We start from the raw sequence: 27,897 nt of genomic DNA on the forward strand, positions 1-27,897 counted from the left end.
ACCTTACTTAATGCTTAATTAAATGTATTGCATTGTCTCACTCTTGGAAGATGGTACTCATACCTTAGATGTGGTGGGTGCATTGCAAGGAATGTACACACACACCACCATAAGGTGAGCAGAACAAACACCTGGATTTTGAGAGAATTTTGTAAAACAGGAAAGAAAACACACAGGGTTACTCTTCTGCTCTGCAGTCACATGTACATGTACTGTATGTGGGCTTCATTTCATCTGATTCACTCTCAGCTTTGACTGTTTGGTTGTTATGGTAACCAGCTTCCCTGCCAAATATATGTGTTTGTGTGTGAGAGAGTGTATTTATGTTGCTTTCTTAATTTACTCAATTGTCTTTTTAAAACGTGAAGCGAATAATCTGTGCAGATGAGACCTGCAGTGGTGCTGAATGCTGGTGTTACTGGCATCACTGTGCTAGTGCAGATGTTGGTGATGCTTGCGCGTGTGTGTGCGCGCGCGCGCGCGTGTGTCATGGTGCTGCTGCTCATAAGGCTGAAGGGTGCATCTGGATGCCTGTCGTTGAGCTCTGCCATTTCTGTACTGAAGTACGGAGGCGGAAAAAGAAAGAGAGGCAGCGGTAGAGTGAGCATGTGTCAGTGTTAGACATACACGCACACACAGTAGAGCCTCAGCTGCGACACGCAAACCTGTCTGTGTCTAAAAATGGAAAGCACACTTGCTGTTGCTGAGAAGCCACAAGAAGCTTCTATATGAAGAGAGCGTACATGTAGGGATTCATGTGGATACAAAACTGGCAGGTGATGTCAGATTATACACGCCAACGTGGTGGGTGTTACAAGGGCACCGTTTAATGAATTAAATTTCATTTTCTTACTACACCCATGTTAATTTCCACTGGGGATGAAGAATATTGGTTTAATATTATGTAGAGAAGGGTGAATAAGGCAGTGATATTGGACACAGGATAACGGATTTTTTTAATCGCTATGTGGTTGCCATGCAACCACCAGACACTTCAAGAAGGTACTACACGTAAGAAATAGCCCAAATAGTCTCTGCCCCTGCCCCTGCCCCAATTCCGACGCGCGCGCGCACACACATACACACGTGGGCGAAGAAAAAACATTTTGGGCTATATAATAAAGGTATTTCCGTTATTTCCAAACAGTGTTCTAAGGAAAGCTTCAGTCATGAGTTCACCCTTAACAAGATCAGTAACTATTATGCGTAGCTACTCCTTTAAGGATACCAATTTGCGCGTTTAGTATAGTTTGTCTCAAACGGGTACCTGTAAAAGACCCAGTTTAGGAATTCGGTGTCAATGATTGGCCGAACAGCGAAAGCAGTACTATGATTGGTCACATTATCAGGCACACCGGAGCGGGATGAACGACACACTTCTGTCTTGTCAACTTTAGTTTGGTGTTGTTTATGTGCTGTTGTACCATATTATACAGCACTTCACAGTTTAATTCATGGGCGCCGTGTAAAGGAGTTCTATTTAAGACACTCTCTATGTCTTTTTAATCAATAAATCCAAATATTGTTTTGACTGAATGAGGTTTTGTAGCTTAGCAGGCTAACTTCCCATTGGAAATCACGGCTAGTTTTTGCTAGCTTAGCTGACAGCAGCGACAGCCAGAGAAGCCAGAGGCAAGGTAACGCAATAAAGTCAGAAGAAACTTGTACGTGTTCATGCATGTAGTTAAGCTAGGTTTGTTAAAATAAGAAACATGCGTTTTTGGGTTTTTTTTTTCTTTTTGCTTCAGTCACATTAGCCTGAGTTTTTTTTCAATTCCTGAATGTGACTTTGCTTAATAAGTTATTAGCTGATGCTGTACCTAACTAAGTTATTTCAGGGGTAGTCTTGAAGCGATTAAATGAATCTGTCTTTATCGCAAAGTACGGGTTTGATTAAAATAGTTATCTTCAGTTATACTAGTTATTCCTAAGAGACCCACACAGTCGCCTAGTCTTGGTGTTTGTGAATATGCATACATGAGAATTACTCACAAATGCTAATGATATGTTCCCCCCATGCAGCATGAACTGTCCCCCAACAAAGCGTCTCCGTGGCCTGAACAAGGATGTAGTGACAGCAGTGGCTTTTGATGACCCTTTTGGAGATGATGAAGAATTCACCCAGGAAGTCTTAGATGAAATCGATGATATCGCCTCGCAAGCCATCACGTCGGCTTCGGAAGGTGTAGAGCCAGGGACAGGATCCAAAACGACTCAGCCAACCCGCGGGTCATCCTGGCCATCCTCCTTTGGGCAGAACAAACCTGTGAACAAAACCACATCTAATCATAGCAGAGAAAATGCATTTTCTTTAAACAGTAGCCATAGAGACAATGCGGGGATACCAAGTAGAGAACCATTGGGTGAGTATTTATTTTGTATTTTTTTTTATCTACACTATTATTAACATTATTTATGTAAAAAAATGCCCTTAATTAAACGTCAGAGCATTATGTGTGTAAATTAAAGGAAGACAGGTGGAAAGGTGAAGGTGGGTGATTTTAAATAACTCATGTCAGTCATTCAAAACAATGAAGGTGCACAAGAGAGCTGAAGTAGAGAGTGCAGGAATGGTGGAGTGACATGCGTTTCAGATGTGATTTGTAACAGAAGGATCAGAAGGGGAGTGAAATAGAAGGTTTACAAGATGGCAGGGTTTGGAAACTGATAAATAGATAGGAGATGCTAGAGGTGTCAGTGGAAGATGTTGAGGTTTTCATTGGGAGTGATAAAAATAGACAACGTTGGAAATGAGTAAATCAGAGGTGCAGCTCAGGTGGAGTTGTTTGGAGACAAAGTTAGAGAGGCAAGGTTAACAAGGTTTGGATGTGTGAGACCACAGAAAAGTTTTGTGGATATAGTGAAGGAGGACGGGCAGAGGGCTGGTGTAAAAGAGGAGGATGCTAAGGATGGTTTGAGATGGAAGCAAGTTATCTGTTAGGGTAAACTTGAAAGGAAGCAGCAAAGAGGAGAAGAGGAATTATTAAACATTTAAATATGCTGTGGAATGTTAATTCCACCAGCAATTACATTCCAGTATGCTTAATTCCTTTTCATCGTGTGCATTAATCATTGAATAGATTGATTTCCGTCTTTCTAGTCTACCATTGCAGGGCTTGCTAAATTTCAAAATCCCTGTTAGCCCTTTGGGCAGGGACTCTTCACTTTTTGGTAGTCCAAAATAAATTTAAGTAGCCCGAATAAAAAAGAGAGCAATTTTTTGATTGATGTTTTGTTTCCTGTTTTGTTTCCGTTACAATATTATACATTAAAGTATAATATTGTAACGGAAACAAAACATTAATCAAAAAATTGTTAAAACACAAATTACAACATTGTATAAAAATTACAATCATCAATTCAAATACTTGGTTCTAATTGAACAGAAATTTCTATGAACTTGTAAGAACTGTGTAGAACATGAATCAGTCTGTGTCAGATCCTGAATTTGACATTTCCAATGAAGTCACGGGTAAGAGGCAAGTGGAACCAAGATCGAGGACATTTGCTTTTTGAAGTTTGCAAAGACTGCTAAATTGTGCCAGTGGTAGTTCACTCTTTGCAACATAGTACGCTGTTCTAAACAGATTTTTCAGGTTTATTTTTAGTATGTTATTTGCAATTGGTGTTTGTTCCAGGAAAGATATTGCAGACTGAGCAATAATGCATTTCTTGCATTTCTCATGGGTTCTAATGGGGGCCTTTCTTAAAATTACTGGTCCCAGTAACAAAATAAAAGACGCGCACCAGATAAGAAGTTGCAACGCGCGTTTGCCCGCTGATTGTCCGCTAGAGTGGGATTTTCACGGCACACTGCACCACCTCTCTGTGCATTCATCATTTGTTTGAAGCCAGCTCACCTCCTGCAACCACTTTTCCGAGAATACGTGCTGGTTTTGTGGTTCGGACTCCTTCTGACATTTCTTTGGAGGTGGAGGAACACCAATGTAATTGCTTAAAGGAGCTTCTTCGACATCTTTAAGAGTTCTAAACAAATGTCTGTCCTCCTCCAGAAAATCTTATGTACGCAAACACGAGTTGCAACTTCTTATCTTTTTTATTTTGACAGCGAATGCGCACCTGCGGACCACTTATGTGCACCCCTGGTTATTTAGCTCGTCATGTTGCAGCCACAGAATTTATTTTGTCCATGAAACCATAAAGCTGCACTTTTATTTTGACAGCGAATGCGCACCTGCGGACCACTTAAATTATGTAAATAACATAATGTTCTGCCGGGTGTGTTGTTGGTTTTCCCTCGATTTCTGAGTCGACAAGCGCCTTTGTTACTGGGACCAGTAATTTTAAGAAAGGCCCCCATTAGAACCCATGAGAAATGCAAGAAATGCATTATTGCTCAGTCTGCAATATCTTTCCCGGAAAAAACACCAATTGCAAATAACATACTAAAAATAAACCTGAAAAATCTGTTTAGAACAGCGTAGGGGAGACCGGGGGATAGTTGTAACGTGGGTCAGTTGTAACACTTCCAATTTCTCCAATCAGGGCTAAGTTTCAAATGATGTGACTCATCCTGTGCATGCCCAATTCAGAACTGCTATCACATGTGAAAAATCAGCACATTTTGTCAAACACAGACAATTTAACAAAAAAAAAAAGTTATTTGTATGCCAAAAAGTATGTTTTTCTACTTTATTTCAATTTCTAATAGCATTATCTGCTTTGCAGGTAAACTCATCAAACTTAAATTATGTTATTTGTATGTCTATGGGGATATATTCTGTGTAGGTCTTTAGTGCTAATGTTTTAGCTGTTGGCTGTAATGTTAGCTAGTTCATGGCTATAAGAGTCTGGGTCAGTTGTAACAGCAACAGTCTGGGTTAGTTGTAACAATAATGCAGATATTACAACTTACCACACTATTACTTTAACTTATATTAAACAAGTTGGGGCAACGACATCAGCAGAGAGAGGTTCACTGGTCGCTTTTGTATATGCGGTTAATGCCATTGGCAACACAATTCCTCCACTGTTTGTGTTCCCACACATACATTATGCAGACCACTGTGTCAGAGATGGACCAGTAGGAAGTATTGGTAATGGAAATAAATCTGGATGGGTGCAAGAAACAGATTTCCTCATCTTTCTGAAGCACTTAGCAAACCACACCAAGGTAAGCCATGATAAAAAGTAATGGAATTGCGATGCTGGTGAACAACTACATTTTTTTCAGCTTCATTGTTATGTTCAAAATTGGTGCAAGAGTTGTAGGTTATAATGCCCACTGAGCCAATGAGGCCAAACTCAAGGAAGACCAACCAAAATTAATTAAATATTCAGTTGCCGAAAATTCCATAATTTGTCTTTTTTGGGGGGTTGGCATATGTTCAAAAGCTAGATTTCTGCATTCTGTCACACACACACACATAGTTACATAAATGGCTCTAAGTGCATTCATGTGTTGAATAAACAAAGATTACATGTTAATGTTTTGTTAGTACCCTTATTTCATTGTGTTACATTTCACCCCAGGATATGTTACAACTAACCCAGACTATGGGGTTAATTGTAACATTTCACTCTTTGTGTTTGAGACCATACCATGCAATAGGTAATTGTGCTGCAGAGAAAATAGCTGCACTATTTAATAGCAGAGACATGTAAATACTTTGCATTACATTTTGAATCCACTACCTTAAAAGAGCTCCAATTTACAGACAGAAATGTCAAAAATGTTACAACTATCCCTGGTCTCCCCTACTATGTTGCAAAGAGTGAACTACCACTGGCAAAATGTAGCAGTCTTTGCAAACTTCAAAAAGCAAATGGCCTAGATCTTGGTTCCACTTGCCTCTTACCCATGACTTCAGTGGAAATTTCAAATTCAGGATCTGACACAGACTGATTCATGTTCTACACAGTTCTTACAAGTTCATAGAAATTTCTGTTCAATTAGAACCAAGTATTTGAATTGATGATTGTAATTTTTATACAATGTTGTAATTTGTGTTTCAACAATTTTTTGATTAATGTTTTGTTTCCGTTACAATATTATACTTTAATGTATAATATTGTAATGGAAACAAAACAGGAAACAAAACATCAATCAAAAAATTGCTCTCTTTTTTATTCGGGCTACTTAAATTTATTTTGGACTACCAAAAAGTGAAGAGTCCCTGCCCGAAGGGCTACCAGGGACTTTGAAATTTTGCGAGCCCTGGACTGATAAGATGATGTCAGAGGAATTGGTGCGCAAATTATCTTCACTCACCAATCAGTACTGTCACTCTCCATACACAGACATAATTACCCAGCTACATTTCCGAAAGAATGCAAAAGCATTGACATATATTTTTCCTTTCTATGATAGCCCGACGGGCAGGGCAGAGATAGATTTTGGTAGCCCGACTGGAAAAATCGCTAGCCCCGGGACGTCGGGTTAGCGATTTTGCGAGCCCTGCATTGATTTAAATTGATTTAAATGAAAATTGCAAGCAAGAAAAAATATTTATGTAGCTCTCTGAAAAAAAAAAGTAGCACTTTCATTGTAGAAGCAAAATGAGCTGCATAAAAAAGTCCATATTACAGTTTTGCGGCCACAAAATTATATGGAAAATGTAATTTGATACAATTTTGGTTAGTTCATAGATGGGCTTGAGCAGGTGAGTAAATAAAATCTTTACAAATTGCACTCACCAACAAGGCAATAAAAACAGCAATAGATGAAAAAATAATAAGTTAAGCCTTTAAAACAAGTAGAAATAATAAATATGAATCACGGTAGCCTTGGAAATCTGATAATACTCCCAAAGTAAAAGTAGAGCAATAAGCAAAAAGAAATTAATTGATAAGTAACTGGATTTCTGAAAGGCACTGCTAAACACATACTGATAATGGTGGCACACCATTACTAGGATTTTGTAGGTTATTGCAGTAGCATAAAGGTTATTATGTCTTCAGTAGTAGTAGTAGAAGACACCTGGAAAATAACCCAAGTGGTGGAGCTGGTTCATAGTTCATGAAGATGAAGATGTGCAGGATCTTTAAGAGCAAGCATTCAGATTTTAAAATCTGTTCTAAAATTACGTGGAAACCAGTGTAATAACTGTCTTACATGTGTTAAATGTCATATTTCATTCTTTTATCTAAAACTCAGGGAGCTGCCTTTAGGAATAGCTGAAGCAAATTCAATTATTTTTTGATATTCATGCAAGCATCACATTAAAGTACCTTTTCAGTGTCTTCCTTCTATAAAAAAACCCCTAACCTGTTGTAGTATTTCTTGAAATATCATAAAAACTAATTTAATATACGAGATGGAGAATGAATATATCACTGTCAGTGTTCAAAAAAGAATTATGCTTATGTCTACACAGTTCCTGTGAGGGTAGTATTCTTTTTAACAACAGTTATTCAACACGATAAACCACATGCAATTTTATCTTCCCAGTCCAGAATTGAAAAGGTGTGAATTCCATCTCATCTGTTCCTGTTATTTTTTCTTTATCACGTTAAGAAAAGTGTTTTGGACCTTCATCTGGCACAGAATCTGCTCCTCTATGTAACCAAAAGCCAGTGGGCATTTGAAACGTGGGCACAGTTTATGGTGTTTTGTCCTTTCAGAGACAGGATTCACAAGTACAGTCGTGTGTGTATAGATAGACAAGATGATATAACAATAGATGACAAAATGTGATGTTTGCGAAGGAGTCAGGAGAACCATCAAAAACAGATGAATGGCTAAAAGTTGTAAATAAAACATTTGATATGGACCTGCTAATTAATTCAATCAAGAGCTCAAATTGAGTAAAATCATCGATCTTTGCTTGTAAACAGGAAGATAAGAAAACAAAATATCTTCTCATGTGTTTCCTTACATTTTGAAAAAGACCTTTGAAAAAATTAATGTGTAGCTAATCGGTTTGTATTTGAAAAGTTTTTGTAAAGTCCTTTAACATGCAAATGGAAAAATCATTATCAAAGTGTTAATACAGTCAATTTTTGTACTGAACACATTGATAAAGCTGTTGCTGTTCAGGTAACAGGCAGCAGCAGTTTGGGTCAGACAGAGAGGACTCCTACGGTCTCCTGGAGGCTCAGCATGCAGAGCTGAAGAGGAAGGTGAGGCTCTTTTAAAATGGAGACTGTCCAAAAGTACAACATCCAAAAGATCCTGATTTTTTATTTTTTTTTTAAAGAAAGTGGAGGCTGCAAATTTTCCTTCATTTTTTTCCTCTCACGTAGCTTTAATATTTTGTGAAAATTATTATAGTATTTTAACTTTATAATGTCTATACTCCTTAACAAACCTGAGACTCTATGCCATTTCTAGTTTCTCTCCATAACATGGAAGTATACAATAAAGCCTTGGTTCATATTTGGATATCTGTACTAGAACGTTAGATGTATGTATCTATTTTCATCAGTACCTGAGCAAAGGAATAAATAAGAATTAAAGGTCTTTGTGACCAAATGTCTTACAAAGCAGGATTTCTGCGTTTTTTTGTTTAAATATATAAGTGTATTTTGTGTATGTTATTAGCTGAAGGAGGTGGAAGAGGAGATTGTGTTGAAGAGCGGGGAGATCCGGGTCCTGAGGGACTCTCTAAAAGCAGCTCAACAGGAGAAGGAGGCTCAGAGACAGAATCAGACCCTACTGGACACTCAAAGACAGAAAGAGCATAGTGAAAGGGAAAAGGAGCTCAACAGGAAGGTGAGGCACTAAAAACACATAAGCATAGAGCATATGGTGCTTATGATCCTTTGGAATAATGTGACACTGGCATGTTTTCTGTGCACAGGTGCAGTCTCTGCAGTCTGAACTGCAGTTTAAAGAAGCAGAGATCAATGAGATGAAGACCAAACTGCACACTTCAGACAAAAACAAAACAGCCTCTCCGCTGCCTAGGAACAGGTCAGCCATCCTCAACATTATCAGCAGAGCTGATAATCAAATACTTTGTTACTTAAGGGTTTAGATTGTCTTAACATTTTTAATCTTTTACTGTTTTATTTTTGTAAACATTTTGCAAAATTCTGTTTATTGCTGTCAGCTTTCTGCTTTTACTATTTTACTTTAAAGGGAGAGTTTAACATGAATAAATATGCCAAGGGGAAATCTAGCTGTAACAGCAGCAGAATAAAAGCACATATACAAACAGAACAGAAACATACACACACACACTGTGTGTGTATATGTGTATGTAATGTGCAAGTTGTAACAGTAGTAGTTCTGTTGATTAGTGCAAATTACAGCGCTGATGTAAACATCTATGTTTGTTGGGAGCAGTTTTGGTTGTAGAGTCTGACAGCTGCAGGGAGAAAGGACCTGCGGAAACGCTCCTTCACGCATCTAGGATGCAGCAGTCTGTCACTGAAGGAGCTCTACAGTTCAGCAACATTTACATGCATGGGGTGGGAGACTCTGTCCATCAGACTTCATTATTTACAACTTTGACTACAAAAAACGGGAAGCTGCCGTTGTAAGAATGTATACTGTATATGACAGGAAAACTGGAAAACGTGATAGGTAATAGCTTTGAATGTTTTAATGCCACATTTTATCATGTAGAGTCCAGATAACTGAGACAATTCCACTCTTCAGTCAAGTTCTAATACAGCCAGCAGAGTTAGAGGTCACAATTATTACTGGGTTTCTTTTCTTTTTCTTTCACCCCACAGTCCTAAAATCCTGAATCATGGAAGCAGCAGCTCATCCTCTCCAATAGGAAATGGTTTCATCACCAAGGAGATGTTTGGAGCCCAGGTATCATCCAGAGTGACACCAGTGAAGGCACGGAGAGATGGTGGGTTGTATGACAACGCTGATGTCATGAAAAATATAGGGGCAGTAGTAGGAATAATATATTTACTAGAGATGGACCAATCCGATATTACGTATCGGTATCGGTCCGATACTGACCTAAATTACTGGATCGGATATCGGAGAGAAATAAAAAATGTAATCCGATCCATTAAATATCAAAAAAGCACCTCACAAAACTTGGCGACATGGCGAGCCGGAGCAGTGTGGTCACGTGATAGAGCGGCTGTGTGTATTTGTAGCCTGCTAGCAAACATTTCATCTCCGAGGAAGTTATCTCAGAGAGAAGTAAAGCAAGTGTGTAAGTTCATCTCTGAATGTTTGTAAAGCATTCCCACGTTAAGCTTAACAACCGATATATAGAGCAACTGCCTCTTCTCTCTCTCTCCTGCTGCTACTTCAATCGTGAAACTGCTTAATGATCAGCTGATCGGCTTTTCTGTCGCGAGTCCGTCTCTCTTCTTTGTTTTTGGCCCACTTCTCACCAGAAAGAGGAAACCAGCGGCTGAACAACAGCAGCACTATTAAGCTTGATAAGCTGTTGTTAGAATTTATTTAATATTACTTTGTACACCAGGATCTTTTTCTATGCAGCTGACGGCTGGTAACTGTGCAGGGGCGGCTCTAGCAAAGTTTAGCCAGGGGGGCCGATAGGGCATGAACAGGCAAAAGGGGGCACAAAGACATACTTTTCTTTCTTATTCTCATTTAAAATATCTAGCTTTTAATTATTTAATAATTATCTGAATCTTACACCCAAAGTTTTAATCTGATGTAAAATGTATAGAAGTCCATTACTGTATATAGTAACTGTTAAGTCTAATATACCCTAGTATTTTTAGTAGTAGTACTTTTTCCTTTGGGAAGGTACCATCTGTGCAGTCTGCAATTCTGTTGAAGAAAGATGTTGAATCTATTTAATTATTCTTGAAAAATAATTTATTTCTGTGAATTTTTTTCACCCTGCATCAAATTAAAGTTGATTACATTGATTAAGCATAATGAGGAAGAGGGTGGTTCCCTATTTTCTTTTGCTGGGAGTTTGCAACCCTATTAGTTAGGTTGCTTAATATTTCTGCTAAGTACTCTTTAAAATACCAGAATAGGGAGGATGGGGTAGGTTTAACTTTATTAGATTGATCAGTGTTGCTGATCTATGAAATATTTTGGGTGCAGTGTGGTTTTTTTTACACACAGGTATAACAGAATAGCTTTAGTGTTGTTGTTGTTTTTTAACTTGAGTATGAACTTATACAAAAAGCAGCAAGATATTAAAAAAACAGTTTTACTGATTAAAAAACACACTATATCGGATTCATATCGGTATCGGCAGATATCCAAATTTATGATATTGGTATCGGTATCGGACATAAAAAAGTGGTATCGTGCCATCTCTAATATTTACAAAGACAAAAATTATCTGCTCGTGGTTACACTGTGCCTGTCTATATCTATATATATGTTGCAGCAGAGAGAGGAGCATCCAGCAGCAAATCTAGTGATGTGTCTCGACCAGACCCCTTCCTGTCTGTCAGACCATCTCATCTGCAGCACAGAGGTCAGTCCCCCTGCAGTGTGCCTTCAAAGGGTTCCTGAAAGATTTCATATTTTAAAGCTACCAGGAAATTTTTAGAGATTTTACTGAACAGCTGAAAGAAATATTAAACCTTCCTGACCTTACACAGTTGAGTTGTTTGTAGCTAGTTCTGTTTCCCACACACAGTCTGTCAGAAAGTAGCCTGTACACCCTTATGCTACAGTCAGGCTACACAATGTCTGCCTGATTGTGATCCAGCTCATGTATGTATCAGAATTTAAAATAGGTTACATGTAGGTTGTTTTATTTCATAAAGCATGACATAATACACAAAAGTGACTCTGCATCTGGGACCTCATTACCATGCGATTTTTCTTGTACTGTGGAAGGTATAAATTTCTGTACCTTCCTAACAGTTCCTTCATTTCTGTGAGGTTCACCACCATCTATGCAGCATTCTGCCAGCTATTTGTTTTCTGATGCTCACTTGATGTAGGGTCATCAGAATATACACGGAATGTGTCAGAAACAGTAACAGCACACAGCTTCAATAAATGTTCCACCACATATGCAGACTGTTATCAGCTGTCGTCAACTATCAGAATCTGTAAAGGACCTGATGTAAACGTTTATTGGTTCAATTCTATTTTCTTTTATCTATATTGCGCCAAATCACAACAAGGGTTGCCTCAAGGCGCTTTACCTTACAATAATACAAAGATAAGAGAAAACCCCAACAATCACATGAGTGAGTATTAATCTGATTAAAATCTGTGTCTGTTATTCTGTGTCATCCTCAAACCAGGTGGCATCCTGCTGGGGTTATTGCTGCAGCAGCCTCTTTCTCCCAGCAGCCTCGGGCTCTCTCATTTGCTGTCTATGAGTCTGACTGACATTCACCTGACATCCAGGTAAACACCTTGCACTTTAATCTTGACAGCCTGAGCAGTAACATGTAGTGTAATATGTATAAAGCAGTGCTGTAATAGTTATTGGCAAAGTAGAAAGAAAGGTTTAACATTTGTGATGATAGAATACATTTTATGTAATAACAGCTTAAATGAAGTATATCAATAAATTAATTTATCCAACTTTAGGAATAAAAATATTATGGGTTTCTTTTGTTGTTGATGTTGTTGTTTGTTGAAACTGACTTCAACAAGCTACCAGACTTCAAATTTGGATAATCAGTCACCACATGCTGTTGCCAAGTCCTCAAAAACAGAACTTTTTCATACAATATACAAAACGTTTTAGCATTGACTTTACTCTAATAGTGTTTCAAAAACAGCCGTAGCATTGGTTGCATCACTAGTCATACTTCTCAAACCTAAATGACTTTGTAAGACTAACTGATGTGCTGATGTTGTGTGTTGTTTATGTGTTCAGTCGGCTGTCAGCAGGTTTTCTGCTCAACTCTGATGCTGCAGCTGGTGTCACTGGTGGTGGAGCTCCCAGAGCTGCTCTTAATCCTGTCCAGAGTCTGGCTGTAACTGGACTCAACATGCTGAGTCAGAGCCAACCGGCATCTGCAGCCAGCAGCAAAAACAGGTAGGATGACTGACCCCGATGCCGTTCAGTTGAAACAATAAAAAGTCTCTCTTTGCAAAGTGCAGAAGAACAGCATACACTTTCTGATCTATAGACAGCAGAGTCCTCTTGTGGATAAACAGTGTAAAAGCAGATTAAATGGTCTAATGTAATATGCTGAAAATTCTCCCCATATCGTACATGAATTCTGTCCTTGGCTCTGAAGGGTCTCTGTATATAGATTACTTTGATATTTTTTTGAGCACATCAAGAGTGTGTTTCATTTTTTAAATTAAATTTGATAGGTTTTTTTTTCAAGATATGTGGTGAAATACCTGATACTTTTATTCATTATTGCTTTAAAATATTTTATGGAATCTATATAAAAGGCAGAATTAGGAAATGGCAGCTTCCAAAGTCAGTGAGTTGAGGCATATCACTTCTGCAGTGTAATTGTCCATTTACATTGCTAACCTTTTAACTTCTCGGTGTAAAAATACATTTTTATTAACGACTAACAATTTTTTAAAAGCAATAAAAGCTACATAGAGTTGTAGGCCAGCTAAATATTTAGCATTTTAGTCCTGGTGGTTATGTTAACTTATTTTGTCATTGGTGAGAAACTTTGTGGGCATTGCTACAAGGGCCATATATCTATATGGAGTGTTATGTTGTTTTTATAATTGGTTTTAAAGCACCAGTATAATAATAAAAAAAAAAAAGAATTCACAGAAGTGGAGTTTGCATGTTTTCCCCGTGTTTGCGTGGTTTCTCCCTGGGTACTCCGGCTTCCTCTCACAGTCCGAAGACTTGCACTTAGTGTGGTTGGGTTAATTGGTGATTCTAAATTGCCCGTAGGTGTAAATGTGAGTGTGAATGGTTGTCTGTCTCTATGTGTTAGCCCTGCGATAGACAGGTGACCTGATCAGGGTCATCTCCAGTCAGATGACTGGAAAGAAAATTTTATCATTAAACCTGATTAATTTCTGGCTTTGTTCTTCCTGCATTTACTCTCCTCTTTAACATAGAATTATGGAGACACACTCTTTAAAAACAACGGCAGCTAAAGGAGTGAAAACAGCATGACAGCTACTGCCTTGCTGATAGACATATCAGTCATTAGATGGCTATTGAGAAAGGCGAATACAGGGCAGATTCATTTTTTAAGGATGAATGGTTTAAGTCAGAACGAGAAAAATATCTTCATGGAAAATAACCCACTGGTTGTAGGTTAAAAGATTTGGATAGAAAAATCTAAAAAAAATAAAATAAAATTTGTGTATGTAAATAGGTCGTGTCCTGGAGGTGTCCTCCTCCTCTCTCTGTTGGACCTTCACCTGTCTCAGCTATGCCAGTCTTTGGACTCGCTCCACTCCTCCTCCGCTAGCAGCAGTGGTTTAGACTCTTCAACTGCCAATACACTTCCAGCAGGCCGCACTGCTGCAGCTTCTGCTGGGCTGGGAAGACTGGAGGAGGCTCGTTTATGTGGGTTTAACGTGGAGGACATTGGCCTAGCTGCTCTGAGGCTCCTTTGTCTCCTGCTTGTCCACAGTGATGAGGTGATGACACAAGAACAACAGTATAGTAGCAATGTGTAATGGTGGCTCAAATATACAAATTGCAAACCGCATGGTGAATGTCGGGAGTTTTTTTCCTGATCTTCGTCACAGCTCCATATTGTTTTTCACAATAGTAGCTTTGCATGATTCAGATTTCTAAATACTCTTTATTAGTCTAAAACAGCCTTGGCTTCATTGGATTTTTTTTTTGGTTGAAAAATTAATCTGACTTTAGCACTCACTAATTAACGGCTTATTAATTAATTACCATTAGGTACCCTGCCTTTTGCCCTATGGCAATGTTATGGATAATTAGTGATCTTGTTATTGGCCTTATTGACATCATACTCAAATCAGTTCAGTTTTATTTATATAGCGCCAAATCGCAACAACAGTTGCACTTTATATTGTAAGGTAAATACCCTACAATAATATAAAGAAAACATCTGTATTATTTTACATGAATCCAACAATATGAGAAAACAGAAGAGTAGAAAAAACCTCCAGAACCTTAGTATTTAGAGCTGTCTGAAGCCTGAACTTTGGGGTCACAGGGGTTACATCTACATACGCTGACATTTTAATTTGAAACTTTGTCCTTGTTTAATATGAGCATGAACTATATGCATTACTGTGACATTATGTGCATAACAGAACAATACCAGAAAAATAATAAAGTTTCAGACGACTGCTGCAATATTTTTCAGACTTTAAAAAAAACATAGCACACCTTTATCAGTAAAGTGTTATCCAAATGAATTGTAATGCTGTTCAGTTGTGCAGTAATGACATTTTACGTGGTCCTCAGGTGGTGGAGGCTGTGTTGTCAAAGGAGAGTCAGAGCAGAGCCATCGACCGTAAGGTACTGAAGGAATTACTATTCACTTTGTTGTGCTATATTAAACATTATTAACTTTCCCTCATTGTCTTAACCAGAACAGAGAATAAGATTTATATGATGTAATTTCATTTTCGCTCTTATTTTAGGCAGATGGAGTGGACCTCTGCTCTCAGAACACTTTGTTACAGTCACTGCTGCGATTGTGTGATCCGTGGCCCAGTGGAAGCAGCCCACAGATCGAGGCGATTTCCCTCAATGCCATGAAGACTCTGTGTGTCTTAATTGAGAGAACGCCAGACAAACATGTTGACAGGTACACAAAATTTTTAATTGAAATCCGATGGTTAAGAGATCTTATTCTGTGCAACACATTTGTTTAGTATAGTTTAGCAATATGGAAACCAAAAGACTTGGTGAATAAGAATGTAAGCAGTTCATTAAATAATATAATATTAAAAAGTAATGTGGAAGTGAAACTTTGCCTGTTACTTACTTGGTATAGACATGCGCAGATCCCATGACGGTTGCTTTTGTCTTTTGGAGGACCTCTTCATGATTTTGAAGAAAACATAAAGAGAAAAAGAAACAAAGAAAAAATTATGTTTGTTTATGTTTCTCAAGTTTGTCACTCAAGAAGAGAGAAAGTGACCAGAAACTCCATTTTAATGCTTGATATTAATGGGTTCTTCTATATATTGTGCAGGATTATACATACACATGAATATGATACAGCTGCAGTTGCGTGGAATACTGCTGCAGGCAGAGGAGTGATGAGTGATAGGGTTGTTTGAATTTCCACTAACTCACAGTACTTGCGTAACATCTTAGTGTAAACTACCTGCGGTGATTCATGGTCAATGTGGTCATCTTACTAAAAGTAGAAATGTGATGAAATGTAAATATAAACTTCATTACCATCAGTTGTAGATGTTTCTGGAAAATGGTGAAACTCATCCCACAGTTATTCTGCACAGGGGCCAGCTTTTAAACTGGAAAACTCCAGATGGTGTCAGGAATTTCATTTTCCTTTTATCATTTCATACCAAGTCTGAAATCACAACAATTCATTCAAGACCTGGATGAAGGTGCTGGAAAGTAATGATGATAATTATTCAGCATAAATCATTAGATCCATTTCTTAACAACATGACTCCTGCCAGTTTCAACAATGTGGATTTTACTGGTAATATCAGTTTTTCATTGTGATATTAACCTCAAAAATCCTGTCTGTGAAACATCCTAAACAACAGGGGTCCAAGAGTCCAAAATTATAGTTTAATCAAAAAGAGATTCAGAGCTGCAGTTTCTAGCTTATGTTTGTTTTCTATAGTTTGTTAATTTTATGTGAAAGATGCTTATGATGAATTTCTTCATTTTTAGATGTGCGTAATCATGTTCAAGATTTTTATATAGGCCTCAATATATGTGTAAACCTAGAAATGTATGAATCTCTGTTAGTCATGTGTGCATCATTCCTCCCTCTCACAGGTTAGAGTGTGTGATGCCGGTGGTGTGTAGGTGTGTGTCAGTGGACAGCCGGTTCCAGACAGTTTCACAGTGTGTGTCCATCCTCACATCGATGTCTGACCATGAAGCACTGGCGAAGAAGCTATGCTCTCAGCATGGTGAGGCTGCCCCCTCTGCAGCACTTTACCGTGTCTGAAGTTTAATATAATTTATATGCTCGACCAAAGTCCTACAAGAAGCAAGTCTCAGAACTATTTATTTATATCTAAGTGAATCCTTCCATAGATTTCAGTGCCATGTTTCCACCTCTTATGTTTCTGATGATGACATTTTATTGTGTGCTGTTATGCTTTTATGTATCTTTATTTCATCTCAAAAAATCACAAAGTTATTGAAGTTTCTGTGTGAAGCAGAATAAATCAATTGCAGTTTTTATTATTTTTCTTTTAGATCCCTGTGTTTTCTTGAAGTTGTTTCAGTTCATCAGGACAAGACCAGACAACCACACAGCACACACAAACTGGATTCAGCTAGACCTTCAGGTAGTGCACACACACTGTAAAGGTGTACTGACTTGTACAGTATTCTGTTTAATGTGTGTCAGCTGCATCTGAAGCCAGGATTTGTGTGTGCGCTGAATATCCAAACTGGGAAGAAGAAAAATCCTTTTTGTGTTAGTCTGGCCTCCTCTATCTCCCTCCAACAACTCTGTGTCTTTGTAGTCTAAACTCTCTGAATCAGAAAAAAAGGCCATCAAAATGTATATGAAAAAATATCAGTCACTAATTGTTTCATGGTTTATTTGAAATTTAGTGTTTGAACCCTAAGGATGCTTTTTTGTTTTTTTTTTAAGGATTATTTTAAAAACAAAAAAAAAAAAAAAAAAACGCCAATGTGCTCATCCTCTTTGTTCTCTATGACTGTTTATCCTCTTTGCATTGTGTTTCTTTCTTTTGCACTTTACATTTGCACAATACATTTCTCCCAAAGTGCTTCGTTGATTTTTTTTTTTAAATTTTGTATTCATTTAATTAATATTACTAATTATCAATTGCATTGATTTAAACGATCTTTTCCCTCTTCTAGTTTTTAGCTTTAAGTAATGCATTTAATAAACTGTTTAATCGTTCTGGGAATGCTGTTATTGTGAACACATGAACTGCTTTTATTTGAGAATTTACGATATGTCTGCGTTAATAATCAGTGGGGTTTTTTGTGTGTGTCAGGTGGTTCGTTTGTTGAGCAGACTGATGACTCAGAGATCAGAGAGCTGGGCTACCAACCGGCAGAGCAGCTGTCAGTGTTATACTGAGGTAACCGTCTGAAACGATGTTGTGTCCCTGTGAAGAGTGACGAGTGTTGCATCTTTATGCATTTGTGTTTGATTCCTTCACAGCTGGTTCAGACAGCAGTGATTGTTTTCCATCGTCAGTGGTTAGATCTGCGTGGTTCTCAGGAACAAACAGACCCAACAGGTTGGTCATTCAGGTTGAAAGCATGAAATGTCAGTAACACAATGGTCTGAAAGGTTACTATAGTTAAAAACTATTATAAAATAATATGTTAAAAAAAATTAATTAACTGAAGTAAACTAGACCTTGGAAATTTTTAAAACTAAGGATAGCAGGTTTGGAACTTGGAAAACTAAATAAAATAAAATATAAATATAACAGAATTATCCTTAGTTTTTGATAAAATTTTGTTACAACTTGGCTGATGAGCTGTTGATGGATGAAGTACTGGATGTCTATAAGAATCTGAGTCAACTTGCTTTGGAAAGGTTTTTATTGTAATACTTGCATTTATTTTGAAATCTTGCCTCTGATCTATGCCCTACTTACCATAATAATAAAAAAAACTAAAACAAACACTGAAACTAATAAAAAACTAAAACTAAACATTTCAAACAATAAAAATGAAACTGAAATAAGAAAATACACTCTTTAAATGAACTAAAACTAAACTGAATCAACTGAAAATCAAAATGACAATAATAATACAAACCCAATAATAAATACAAAACTATAATAATTCTGACAGTCTGTTTCTAAAAACACGGTTTCTTTGCATTGCTTCTTGTTCCAGGGTTTGCCTCACCTCTGCAGCCATGCTGTAGCTCTTCTTTGCCATGGTGGCACAGCTCAGCGGCATCTCTGCTCAGAGAGTGTGTGCTGCTGTTGCATTGGTTGCTTCTGGATCATGGCAGCTTCTCCGAGAGCTGCAGGCCGCTGCTGCACATGTACGACCAGGTGATCCCTGCTGTTCGAGACACGCTGAGGAAGATCCCGGATCTGACCGAGAGCGAGGGTACGGACGCACAGAAACACGCACACTGAATCTAAGCCTTGAATTAATCTTTTAAACTATTTAGGAAGATTTAATGTGATGTTTAAGTTCCACTATAACTGTTTACACCTGAATACACCAACTCAAACAATTTTGTATGAAGAGCTTTGGCTCTCCTTTCTCTTAACCGCTAAGAGCATGATGAGTTTTTCCGCACACACCCCCTCCTGGATATGACTAATTACCACCTCGAATCTTACATGTATCACACAGATAATTTTAGCTGTTAGATAACAACATGTCTGTCTTCAGTTGTGTGATGAGGCATCTGTGGTAGTACGTGTTGTCAAACCATTTTTATACTAGAATTCCACCTGATGATCTGTGATTATTCTGGTATTAAACTTGAGGTTTGGGGTGCTTCTGGATTTCACCTGGTAGAGCACGTGCTCCATAAATTTAACTCTGAAATCCTTAGTGCAGCACTCCTATATTCAACTGCCCCCATACTATTCGCTGCATGTCATTCTGCTTCTCTCTCCCACCTTCCGTTATTCCTGTATTGTATCAGAAAAGCCAGAAATAAAACTTAAGGAAAGAAACAGCACCTTCTGTCCAGCAACATTTTCCACCTCCCGTTGCTGCAGCTGCTGGGTGCTCACAGGTCACATCATATATTTATAACCTCCCGTAAGTTGTGGGTCTTCCCTGGGGTCTCCTCAAAGCTAAACGTGCCCAGATAACATCCAAAGGCAGGTTCTGGGGGGGCATCCTGATGAGATCTCCGAACCTAAACAACTTTTTATTTGTTCATCAGTATTTAAATCTAGCTGTATGTACCAGGATTACTGGATATTTAAATGTAACTTTAGTATTGCTGTAGTGCAAAACGAAAAGAAAGAAAAGAAAACAAATACTCATGAACCCAACATTCTGTTTTCTGTTTTTTTTTTTTTCTCCATATTTAATGCATGATGCAGCTTTATGGGTCTGCTTCTCTTTGAGCGATCTAAACTAATTCTCTTTGTTGTCTGTCTTCCACGTCAGAGCTACTCAATGTGCATTGCTCATAATAAAACATAATCATGTCTGAATGTCATTAATATTATCAATTTGACCATTTTAGTATGACTGCTAGCTACATCATCCAGTATTTACACCTTACCTGATTGCTCTTGTGTTCTCATACTTTAACACTGTCACATTTTTTTTGCCATCTTTCACATCTTGTAGAGTTGGCATTGGACGAGATCTGCCGCTCAGAGGGGGATGAAGCTGATGACATGGACACTGACGCCGGCTCCTAAATGGCTGCTCCCACTGACCTCTTGATTTAGTGACGCATGCCAACATGAGGGACAGTTTACTGATTGCTGATGCAATATGTTTTAGACTGGAACAAGGACAGAGCAGCCTGTGGTTCTTATCAGACTTCTAAGTGAAGTGAAGGTTTCACAGAAATGGAATAGAGGTGAGTCAGAGGTCTGACTGAAGTAATGAACACAGAGTGTTTACTCTGCTTTCAGATGGGATTTCATAATAAAACATGAAGGTGAGGGGGGAAAAAATCTCCTGTCAGTATTTATGTTTACTTGTAATCTTTCTTTTCTTTCTCTTCTCCTACTTTCTTTGTTAAAGTCAAGGCTACTCTTTTATTTCTCTGTGCTTTTAACTAATATGTAGCTGGGTATTGCCCCACAACTATCAAATATCAGTACAACTACTGACATTTTTTTTTTTTAAAAAAAGGGTGGAATTTCTTAACTGCTGTATAATTTATAATACTATGACACAGTTCCAGTTATACTCAGACTACTCTTACTGCAACTCTCCAGTTCTTTATTACTGGATGATTAGCAGATGATACTCTGCACCACTTTTGGAAATTTCATCAGTTTTTCCCAAGACCCTCTCTGAATATCGAGCTACCCTAAACTTTGCACTTGCACAGACAGGTCAACAGACCTTGTCTTTCTTTCTAGCACCTCTAAGGGTCATTCACTTGTTTGCAGTTATATACAAACATGTATTATTTTTATTATTATGTTTAAAAATTAAGGGTGTAAAATTGAAAGCCAATGATACCAAAATGCTGGTACAGGTACACTTTAGACTTGAAAAAATGTTGTCTTAAGATAATACGGGGATTGTGTGTACGTGTAAAAGAGACCATATGCATGCAGGCTCAGAACACGTCAAGTTTATTTAATTAAAATTCAACAAAAAAAAAACCTTTGACACCAAAACATTTTTCAAAACCTTTATTTTTTTTCTCTTCATCTGTAAGTTGGACCAGAATCATACAGCATACCAGGAAGCAGCTTATTGTCTGAATTGAGGTTTGTTTCTAATTATTATTGTCCTCAATGGACACACAAGACCAGTAAGTGAGGATTAATTGTAGTCCATTATCTCAAGATCATCACTTCATTATTTTCTTAATGAGTCAACAAATGTTGCTTCTCCTTTATCCTCAGTTATTCCCAAATTAAATTGCTCAGTGACATTCTGAGAGAATAAGATGTGTCCCAGAATAAACACAGTTGTTATTCATTCACAAATAAATGTCAAACACGAGAAAACAGTTTATAAGTTTGTATCAAAATATAAATAATTTGTGGAGATTATTATGAGATACAGGGTTTTTTTTTTTTTATAAGTCCACAAAAAACAGATTATATTAAATTACCCAATGAAGTTTTGATCTTAAGGTCTGAAAAATATTTTATCAACCATGGCTGCTCTCTGCTTGTGTAAAAATGGATGAGAACACTGATAGCTAAAGCTGTATTCCTTTTCAATGCCATTTTTATATTAAAAAAATTATAATCTGGTTCCTAATGTTTTTCAGAAAGATGTGTTTGATCTTTCTCGCAATCACAGAAGGAAATCAGCATTGTAAACACTGAAAGAAAAAAGCTATGTCCCATTTTAAGCTCCACCTCCTTTTGAGTCCACAGTTTTAAATATAAAGGTGTGTTCAGGGCAATTCTCAACACACTTAAGTACATTTTTTTTGCCCTTAAAGGGGACCTATTATGCCTTATTGTTATATATAAAAATATAATGCTAAACCTTTAACATTTTCAAATAACAAGGTCAACATATGTATACATAACCTTCCTTTAAACACTATTTTAACAATTTATTGCAGTACTTGGCTCTATGTGATGTCATTGAGGCCAAGTATGCCTAATATACAGCTTTGATAGCACTGAGCACAGAAGCCACACCCATCTGCTGTTCAAACCTTCAGTTTATGAGGGGCAGTCTAGTAGATGACAGTTGCTTAATCATATTGCTCAAGTACATGTTAGTTGGGCAGATTGGGATGTAGGATATTCTCCACTGCACTTGGTGAGGATGTGCACCTGAACACACCATTAGTTCTCATTTGTGTCTGGAAAATTTGAGAAAGAAAACCACCTTTGGAGGCCCTGCCACCTAAAAGAGGCGGGGCTTGAACTGAGACACAGGTAGAGAAAGAAGGCACATAAGGGTCAAGTAATCCAGGATTAGACTGTCTCTGTAGTGCGGCTTTAATGTGTCTATATCTGTGAAGACCTCTTTGGAGTTTTGAGTGTGAGGACGGAGCCACACATCTCGAAGACGCTGTTTTTATAGTCCAGATTAGGTTTTACATCTGAAGTGTGAATCAGGTTTAGGCTGCAGGGATTCATTATAGCAGTTCAGGTCCTCACAAGGAAATAGAGATGTCTTTTAATTTGTCTCAGTCCATATTGGCACCACTTGGTCATTGTCCTCTTGTTTATTATGTAGTGTTGTGTGGGAGCTGTGATGTATGTTGTGCATGTTGCTGTGTGGCATGCGAGGTTTGGTAAGCCACGGGTGCATCGGCAGCTCAGATGCCGTCAGTCTCTCAGTGGGAGATTTCCTTAGCATGCAGCCAATCAGACACTTGGCCTCTGGTGACATCCAATCGGGCAGGCTAAATGCTCCACGGCGTATCTTAGCAAAAAGCGCAGCAGGCTGCGTGTCCTGAAAAGGGTATCGGCCAATCAGCATTGTGTACAGAGACACGCCCAGGCTCCAGATGTCTGCGGCACGGCCTGAGTACGACCCATTCCCATTGGTCAGGAGCTCAGGGCCAACGTAGGCAGGACAGCCATGTCTGTCTGTTAGCGAGTCATCGTCGTTGTTACCATGCAGGAGCACGCAGTCATCAAGTCCGAGTAGTGCCAGACGAGTCCTGGGAAAAGAAAAAGAAAACACTAGTCAGACAGACGTTTATCAGCAGCGGTATTTGTACAGTCTTGGCTAAGTAGCCAAGACTGTAAGATACAGTAAAAGTATATGCCTCCTTCATGCTAGTAAGATCAATATAGCAATATTTATACTTGTTCATTTGTTGGGAGTAGTATGCATTCTTTTAGACTCCCTCAAAATGGACCTTTGTGACTACAAATGTAAGCGTGAATGGACTGCATCCATTTATGATATGCCTCGTGAATGTATTTTGTAACCACAAGAGTCTCCCCCTGCAGGCCATTAAAGTTAATATTTCACAGCACTTCCACCTGGGCCCTACATCTGTCTTTTACAGTCTCAGGTATTACTGCTGTAATAGTGCTATTACCAAAGCACCAGTCTCGGAGTCTCACCTGTATTTGTCGATGAAAACGAATCTGCGGAGCTTCAGGTCTCTCAGAACGACTCCGTGGTCATGACAGTGCATGACAGCATTCAGCATCTGGGCGAACAAAAGCCCCGCCTCCTCCTCGTTCAGGCGTTTCCTGTTGCGCACATACGCATGCATGTCACCGTGGTGACCAGGCAGGAAGACATACACGTTGTGTTGGCCAATTACAACGTCCTGCAGAGCGCAGATGTTTTCATGTTTACCAATCCGGTCATAGGCCGCCAACCGCTCCTGGTATCCACGCAGTGGGAGCACCTGTGGGGAAAAAAGGAGTGACTGTCATGGGTAACGTACTGTGATGTACAATACGGTCACTACTTTCACAAGTGTTTTAGAGTAATCTCTTCCTAATATTATCATTAGCACTACTTCTGAAGTATCGACAGTACAGTTTTTTAACATGTATTCAATTCTTATTAAAAGTAACAGTGACATTTTTCTGAGTGTTACCTGACAGGTGTACTGCTGCTGTGTGTGCACATGCACAGCCCTGTAGGTCTCTTCCCTCTCACACCGTTCAAAGAGAAAATATGACCCAACTCTTGATGAGGACTGACTCGAGTTGGATGTGGGGGCGGGGCTTGTGGGTCTCCAGCAGGGTGATATCCCAGTAGAGGTAGGGGGTGGAGCCAGACGAGCTCGTTTACATTTCAGTGAATCGCCTTGAGGCTCGTCCAGAAGTCTCTTAAGACACAGCTGAGATCTGGTTGTAGAAACGCTGGCACTCATCTGTGATTGGGGACATCATCAGGTTAATGTACACTTCCATGTAATATGCTGCAGCAAGTACAGTCCCAAACTGTCCCAATTAAACACAGCCAATATTTCAATGGATAAAGCCACCATATCAAGAAGTAATACCTGTGAGCCAAAAGGCCAGGATTCAGAGTGCTCCAAACCCTCGCTTTCTGACACTTTTCCCCCAATCTGACCTCTGGATGGCCTCATCTCCACTAATTCAATCACTGAACTTGTCCTCTTTACTTTGCTTTTCTTGTTGGTTACTTCTGGAGCATTTTAAACGGGATTTTCTGAGATTCTGGTAATTTATTAGTATCTTACTTAGCACTAATAACGGGCATGTGTATCTGTGCATTGCACCTTTATAAATGCATTTTGTCATTATATGGTTAGTATGATTGTTAAAAGGGTGAAGAGTCTCAATTTATGCAGCATTAAAAATCTCTTAAAAATTGCAGAAATCCTTAATCCTAAACAGTTACTATGAAGAGAAGCGCACTATTGTTAATGATTAAGTAATGTTTCATTCAGTGTTTGGTAATTTGCTGGCTGTTTAATTTTAGAGGCCGTGACCGCACTGCAGCGCCCTCTGCCGGTGACACTCTGACTTGGCCCCTTCTGTCCGCTGAACACTTGTCAGTAACACTTTCACATACAGTAACAGAACTTATATTTGTATCATATCTCTCCGTGTTCTGCGTCTCCGCTGCTCACATGTTACACAGTCGGTGTGTCTATAGGCTTCATGATGCAACTTCCTGTAAGCTGATGGGTGCTTCAGCTTTCAGATAGTTGCATCAGAGCACAACAGTTTATAGTTTAAACAGGCTTTAAATACAGTCAACAATTACACACACACATGCGAGAGAGAGAGAGTGTGTGTGTGAGTGAGTGAGACTTATGTAAAGTTTTTTTAGAGCCTGTGGTCGCTGTGGTAACGCTATGTTGCCTGCTGTGGGGCAATGCTGCTTTCACTCTGCTGAAACACCCTGAGTCACAGCAGCAACGTCATCCACCCCCAAATACACAAACACTGAATCTAAGATGAATGATTTCTCCATGACGTTCTGTTCAGCTCATAATCAGAAATCCGGTTCTTAAAAATAACCTAAAAGAAAACGTTTGTGGGGTGTGTAACAGTGTGTGCTGAAATGTAGTGGCACTCAGCATTTTGTTAGTGATGCCCGTTTCTTTTGTTTATTCTTCATATTCAAAAACAAGTGAACATTTGCTGGAATAGTTTAGATAGCTCAGCAAAATTACAACAGTTATTAAATAGACTAAAAGAATAAACTTTTGACTTTTTTCATTTTCAAACTGAGAGGGGCTAGAGCTCGTGGGAAACGGGAGTTTACACAACTGTTAACATTTATTTTATTTATTTTTTAATCTTAATTACAATCCAACTTTATCATCTAAAAAGGTAAAGCAGATCTGTGACAAGGCTGAGTTTAAGTAAATGCAGTTATCAAAAATCCCACTGGTATTTGTTATAAGGTTTCTTAATTCTGTAGTTTAATCTCGGCTTTCTATGTGTATTCCTGTTTCTGAGTTTGCTTAAGTCTTTAACGTAGCCTCACTTATGATTTTTACTCTTATCTCCATCTGAATGATAAGTCAGAACCGCTGTTTTGACCGTCCACAAATGTACTTTAAAGGTAAAAGGGGATGAAGCAGTTTTCACCACTGAACCTTTTGAACCGCACGGGAACAGTGTGGCACTATAGTGTTTTGTTTTGTTTTTTAACTTGGTCAGAAACTCAGATATGCAGCAGATATACTCAACAGTCACTCCAATAAAATCCCAATTTCTTTTGGCATTTTTGCTTAAATAACTTAATTAAATGAAAATCTGATTTGTAGAATTTACTTTTACTTTTTCCAGAGCTTTTCAGCTATTCTCTTCTTCCTATTTTCATAATTTATTTGATGCCGTATTTTGCTGTTGAGTCTACTGTGTCATTCTGTGAGTTTTTTAATGCATCTGTCTGTTTATGATTAGTGTTCACACTGCACACTCAGACTGCTACAATCCAGTCAGTTTGTAACATGCATTTAAACGTAAATCATTCAAGGTCCTAACTTTTCATAAAACTTACAGCTTCAGTTTTCATCAGCTCAGATCTGCAGACCTGAAAATATGGGCGAAGCTGTCTAAAAGTTCAGTTTCAGGTTTTACTCCTGGAAACGAGAGCGCAAAACCCAAATGATGATGAACACGTCATACCTGGAAACAAAGCGAAACTCCAGCTCGATTTTCTCAAGCAACTACTTTAAAGTTTAGGAATGATCTTTGCTGTTTTTATTGTTCATATTTCATAGGACAGCGCTTTTTCTCTGCCTCATACACCTGCATTATCGTTTTATAAACTGACAATGCACGAAGCTTAGTGAAATACACGTGAATATGACGCAATATATATATTTAAGCCACTCTGCATAATGAGTACTTCAAGTGCACTTCACAGATAATACTTTTGCATTTTATAAGTAACAGTTTGAATGTTATTTACATGTGTCTGTACAGGCGCATTCATTTATGGTTTGGTTAGTTTTGTTAAGTAGCCAGGTTGTTTTTTTACCTTGAGGCAGACTGGTCCGGACTGCAGGTCAACAGGAAGCCAGTAGATTTAATAGAAATCCAGTAGAGTCGGTGTTGAGGTGCTGGCTTCTGTCTGTCTTTGCAGCAGAAATCGGTGTAGACATAAAAACAACTGGGACCAGCAGCCGCGACACTGGGAGAACTGGTGGTGACGTCTTTGTTTGCTTCTTATTGTCTAGGTTGCGCAACCTGTCGTCAGTCAGCTGGCGGTTTCTAAGCGACTTCTTTGGTTTCAATGAAAAAGCAGCAGAAAGAAAATCGGCAAAACTTATGTGTGAAAAAGAAATAGAGAAGAGAAACTTCTGAGTCCTTCTCTGTGTGAATATCCGGAGATAAAGTGAACAAAGCGAGTCCTCGGGTCCTCCTGTCTGTCCGTTTATCCGTCTATCTGCGGGTCTCATTAAAATGACCCCGGTCCGGATAAGATCCCCTCCGGTCTCCACGGATCCTGCTGCAGTTCAGAACTTTCAGCCGGACTGCTGAGCGGACTCAGAGTGACTTCGGCTCTGTTTGGTTTCGATATTTCTTCCCCCGGTGTCGTCATCTAGCGGGGGCGGGGTTTCGATGTTGCAATCCTGTATCGAGCAGTCGTCAGAAAATAGAGGGTTGGCATAGCAGAGCGACGACTGATTAAAGGAAAGACCTCGACAAAGTTTGACCCATTAGAGCAGCTAAATGAGATCCCAACAAACTAGAGGTGGGAAATGTTTTTGAGTAGTACAATATGGAAGGCGCAGTGTGAAATTTGGGTATACGTAACTTTAATAAACCGGTTTGAAATGGATCATATGAAGAACAAATAGTTTATTTTATTTATAATAAATGTGCACTCGTGCATTCAGTTCTTCTGTTGCATGAAATGTTTAATCTGCTTCATATCAGCAGCTGGT

The 27,897-nt window shown here is 38.6% G+C and overlaps 2 protein-coding genes across 4 annotated transcripts; one reads left to right on the forward strand and one right to left on the reverse strand.

Annotated features, from left to right (window-relative positions):
* The first annotated feature begins 1,316 nt into the window (after positions 1–1,316).
* Positions 1,317–20,736, forward strand: atrip (ATR interacting protein). Of its 3 annotated transcripts, none has more exons than XM_085159736.1 (18): positions 1,317–1,664; positions 2,023–2,363; positions 8,000–8,082; positions 8,504–8,674; positions 8,763–8,875; positions 9,643–9,767; positions 11,253–11,342; positions 12,127–12,232; positions 12,711–12,872; positions 14,143–14,410; positions 15,219–15,272; positions 15,398–15,564; positions 16,740–16,876; positions 17,169–17,260; positions 17,945–18,031; positions 18,115–18,193; positions 18,804–19,025; positions 20,238–20,736. In XM_085159736.1, exons 2-18 carry the CDS (start codon positions 2,024–2,026, stop codon positions 20,309–20,311), a joined length of 2,370 nt encoding a protein of 789 aa, XP_085015862.1. In that variant the 5' UTR covers positions 1,317–1,664; position 2,023; the 3' UTR covers positions 20,312–20,736. The 3 variants fall into 3 exon arrangements, with proteins under 3 accessions (XP_085015862.1, XP_085015861.1, XP_085015863.1); XM_085159735.1 differs by having other exon boundaries at positions 1,317–1,637; XM_085159737.1 differs by having other exon boundaries at positions 1,317–1,637; positions 11,256–11,342.
* Positions 20,737–21,250: 514 nt separating this feature from the next.
* Positions 21,251–27,526, reverse strand: LOC146518085 (tribbles homolog 2-like). The gene is made up of 4 exons (XM_085159739.1): positions 26,988–27,526; positions 24,115–24,393; positions 23,627–23,919; positions 21,251–23,214 (listed from the first exon to the last, which is right to left on the reverse strand). Exons 2-4 carry the CDS (start codon positions 24,391–24,393, stop codon positions 22,725–22,727), a joined length of 1,062 nt encoding a protein of 353 aa, XP_085015865.1. The 5' UTR covers positions 26,988–27,526; the 3' UTR covers positions 21,251–22,724.
* Positions 27,527–27,897: the final 371 nt, after the last annotated feature.

Source organism: Neolamprologus multifasciatus, chromosome 5, assembly GCF_963576455.1.
Source record: "Neolamprologus multifasciatus chromosome 5, fNeoMul1.2, whole genome shotgun sequence".
In the NCBI taxonomy this organism is placed as follows: Eukaryota; Metazoa; Chordata; class Actinopteri; order Cichliformes; family Cichlidae; genus Neolamprologus; species Neolamprologus multifasciatus.

What these genes read in the sequence shown, in the direction of transcription:
- atrip (XM_085159736.1), top strand. Translation starts at nt 2,024, where the DNA reads ATGAACTGTCCCCCAACAAAGCGTCTCCGTGGCCTGAACAAGGATGTA. An exon ending in ACCAAGTAGAGAACCATTGG is followed by an intron (nt 2,364 to 7,999) that starts GTGAGTATTTAT and finishes GTTGCTGTTCAG; the next exon opens with GTAACAGGCAGCAGCAGTTT. An exon ending in ATGCAGAGCTGAAGAGGAAG is followed by an intron (nt 8,083 to 8,503) that starts GTGAGGCTCTTT and finishes GTATGTTATTAG; the next exon opens with CTGAAGGAGGTGGAAGAGGA.
- LOC146518085 (XM_085159739.1), bottom strand. Translation starts at nt 24,393, where the DNA reads ATGAGTGCCAGCGTTTCTACAACCAGATCTCAGCTGTGTCTTAAGAGA. An exon ending in AGCAGCAGTACACCTGTCAG is followed by an intron (nt 23,920 to 24,114) that starts GTAACACTCAGA and finishes TTTTCCCCACAG; the next exon opens with GTGCTCCCACTGCGTGGATA. An exon ending in GTTTTCATCGACAAATACAG is followed by an intron (nt 23,215 to 23,626) that starts GTGAGACTCCGA and finishes TTCTTTTCCCAG; the next exon opens with GACTCGTCTGGCACTACTCG.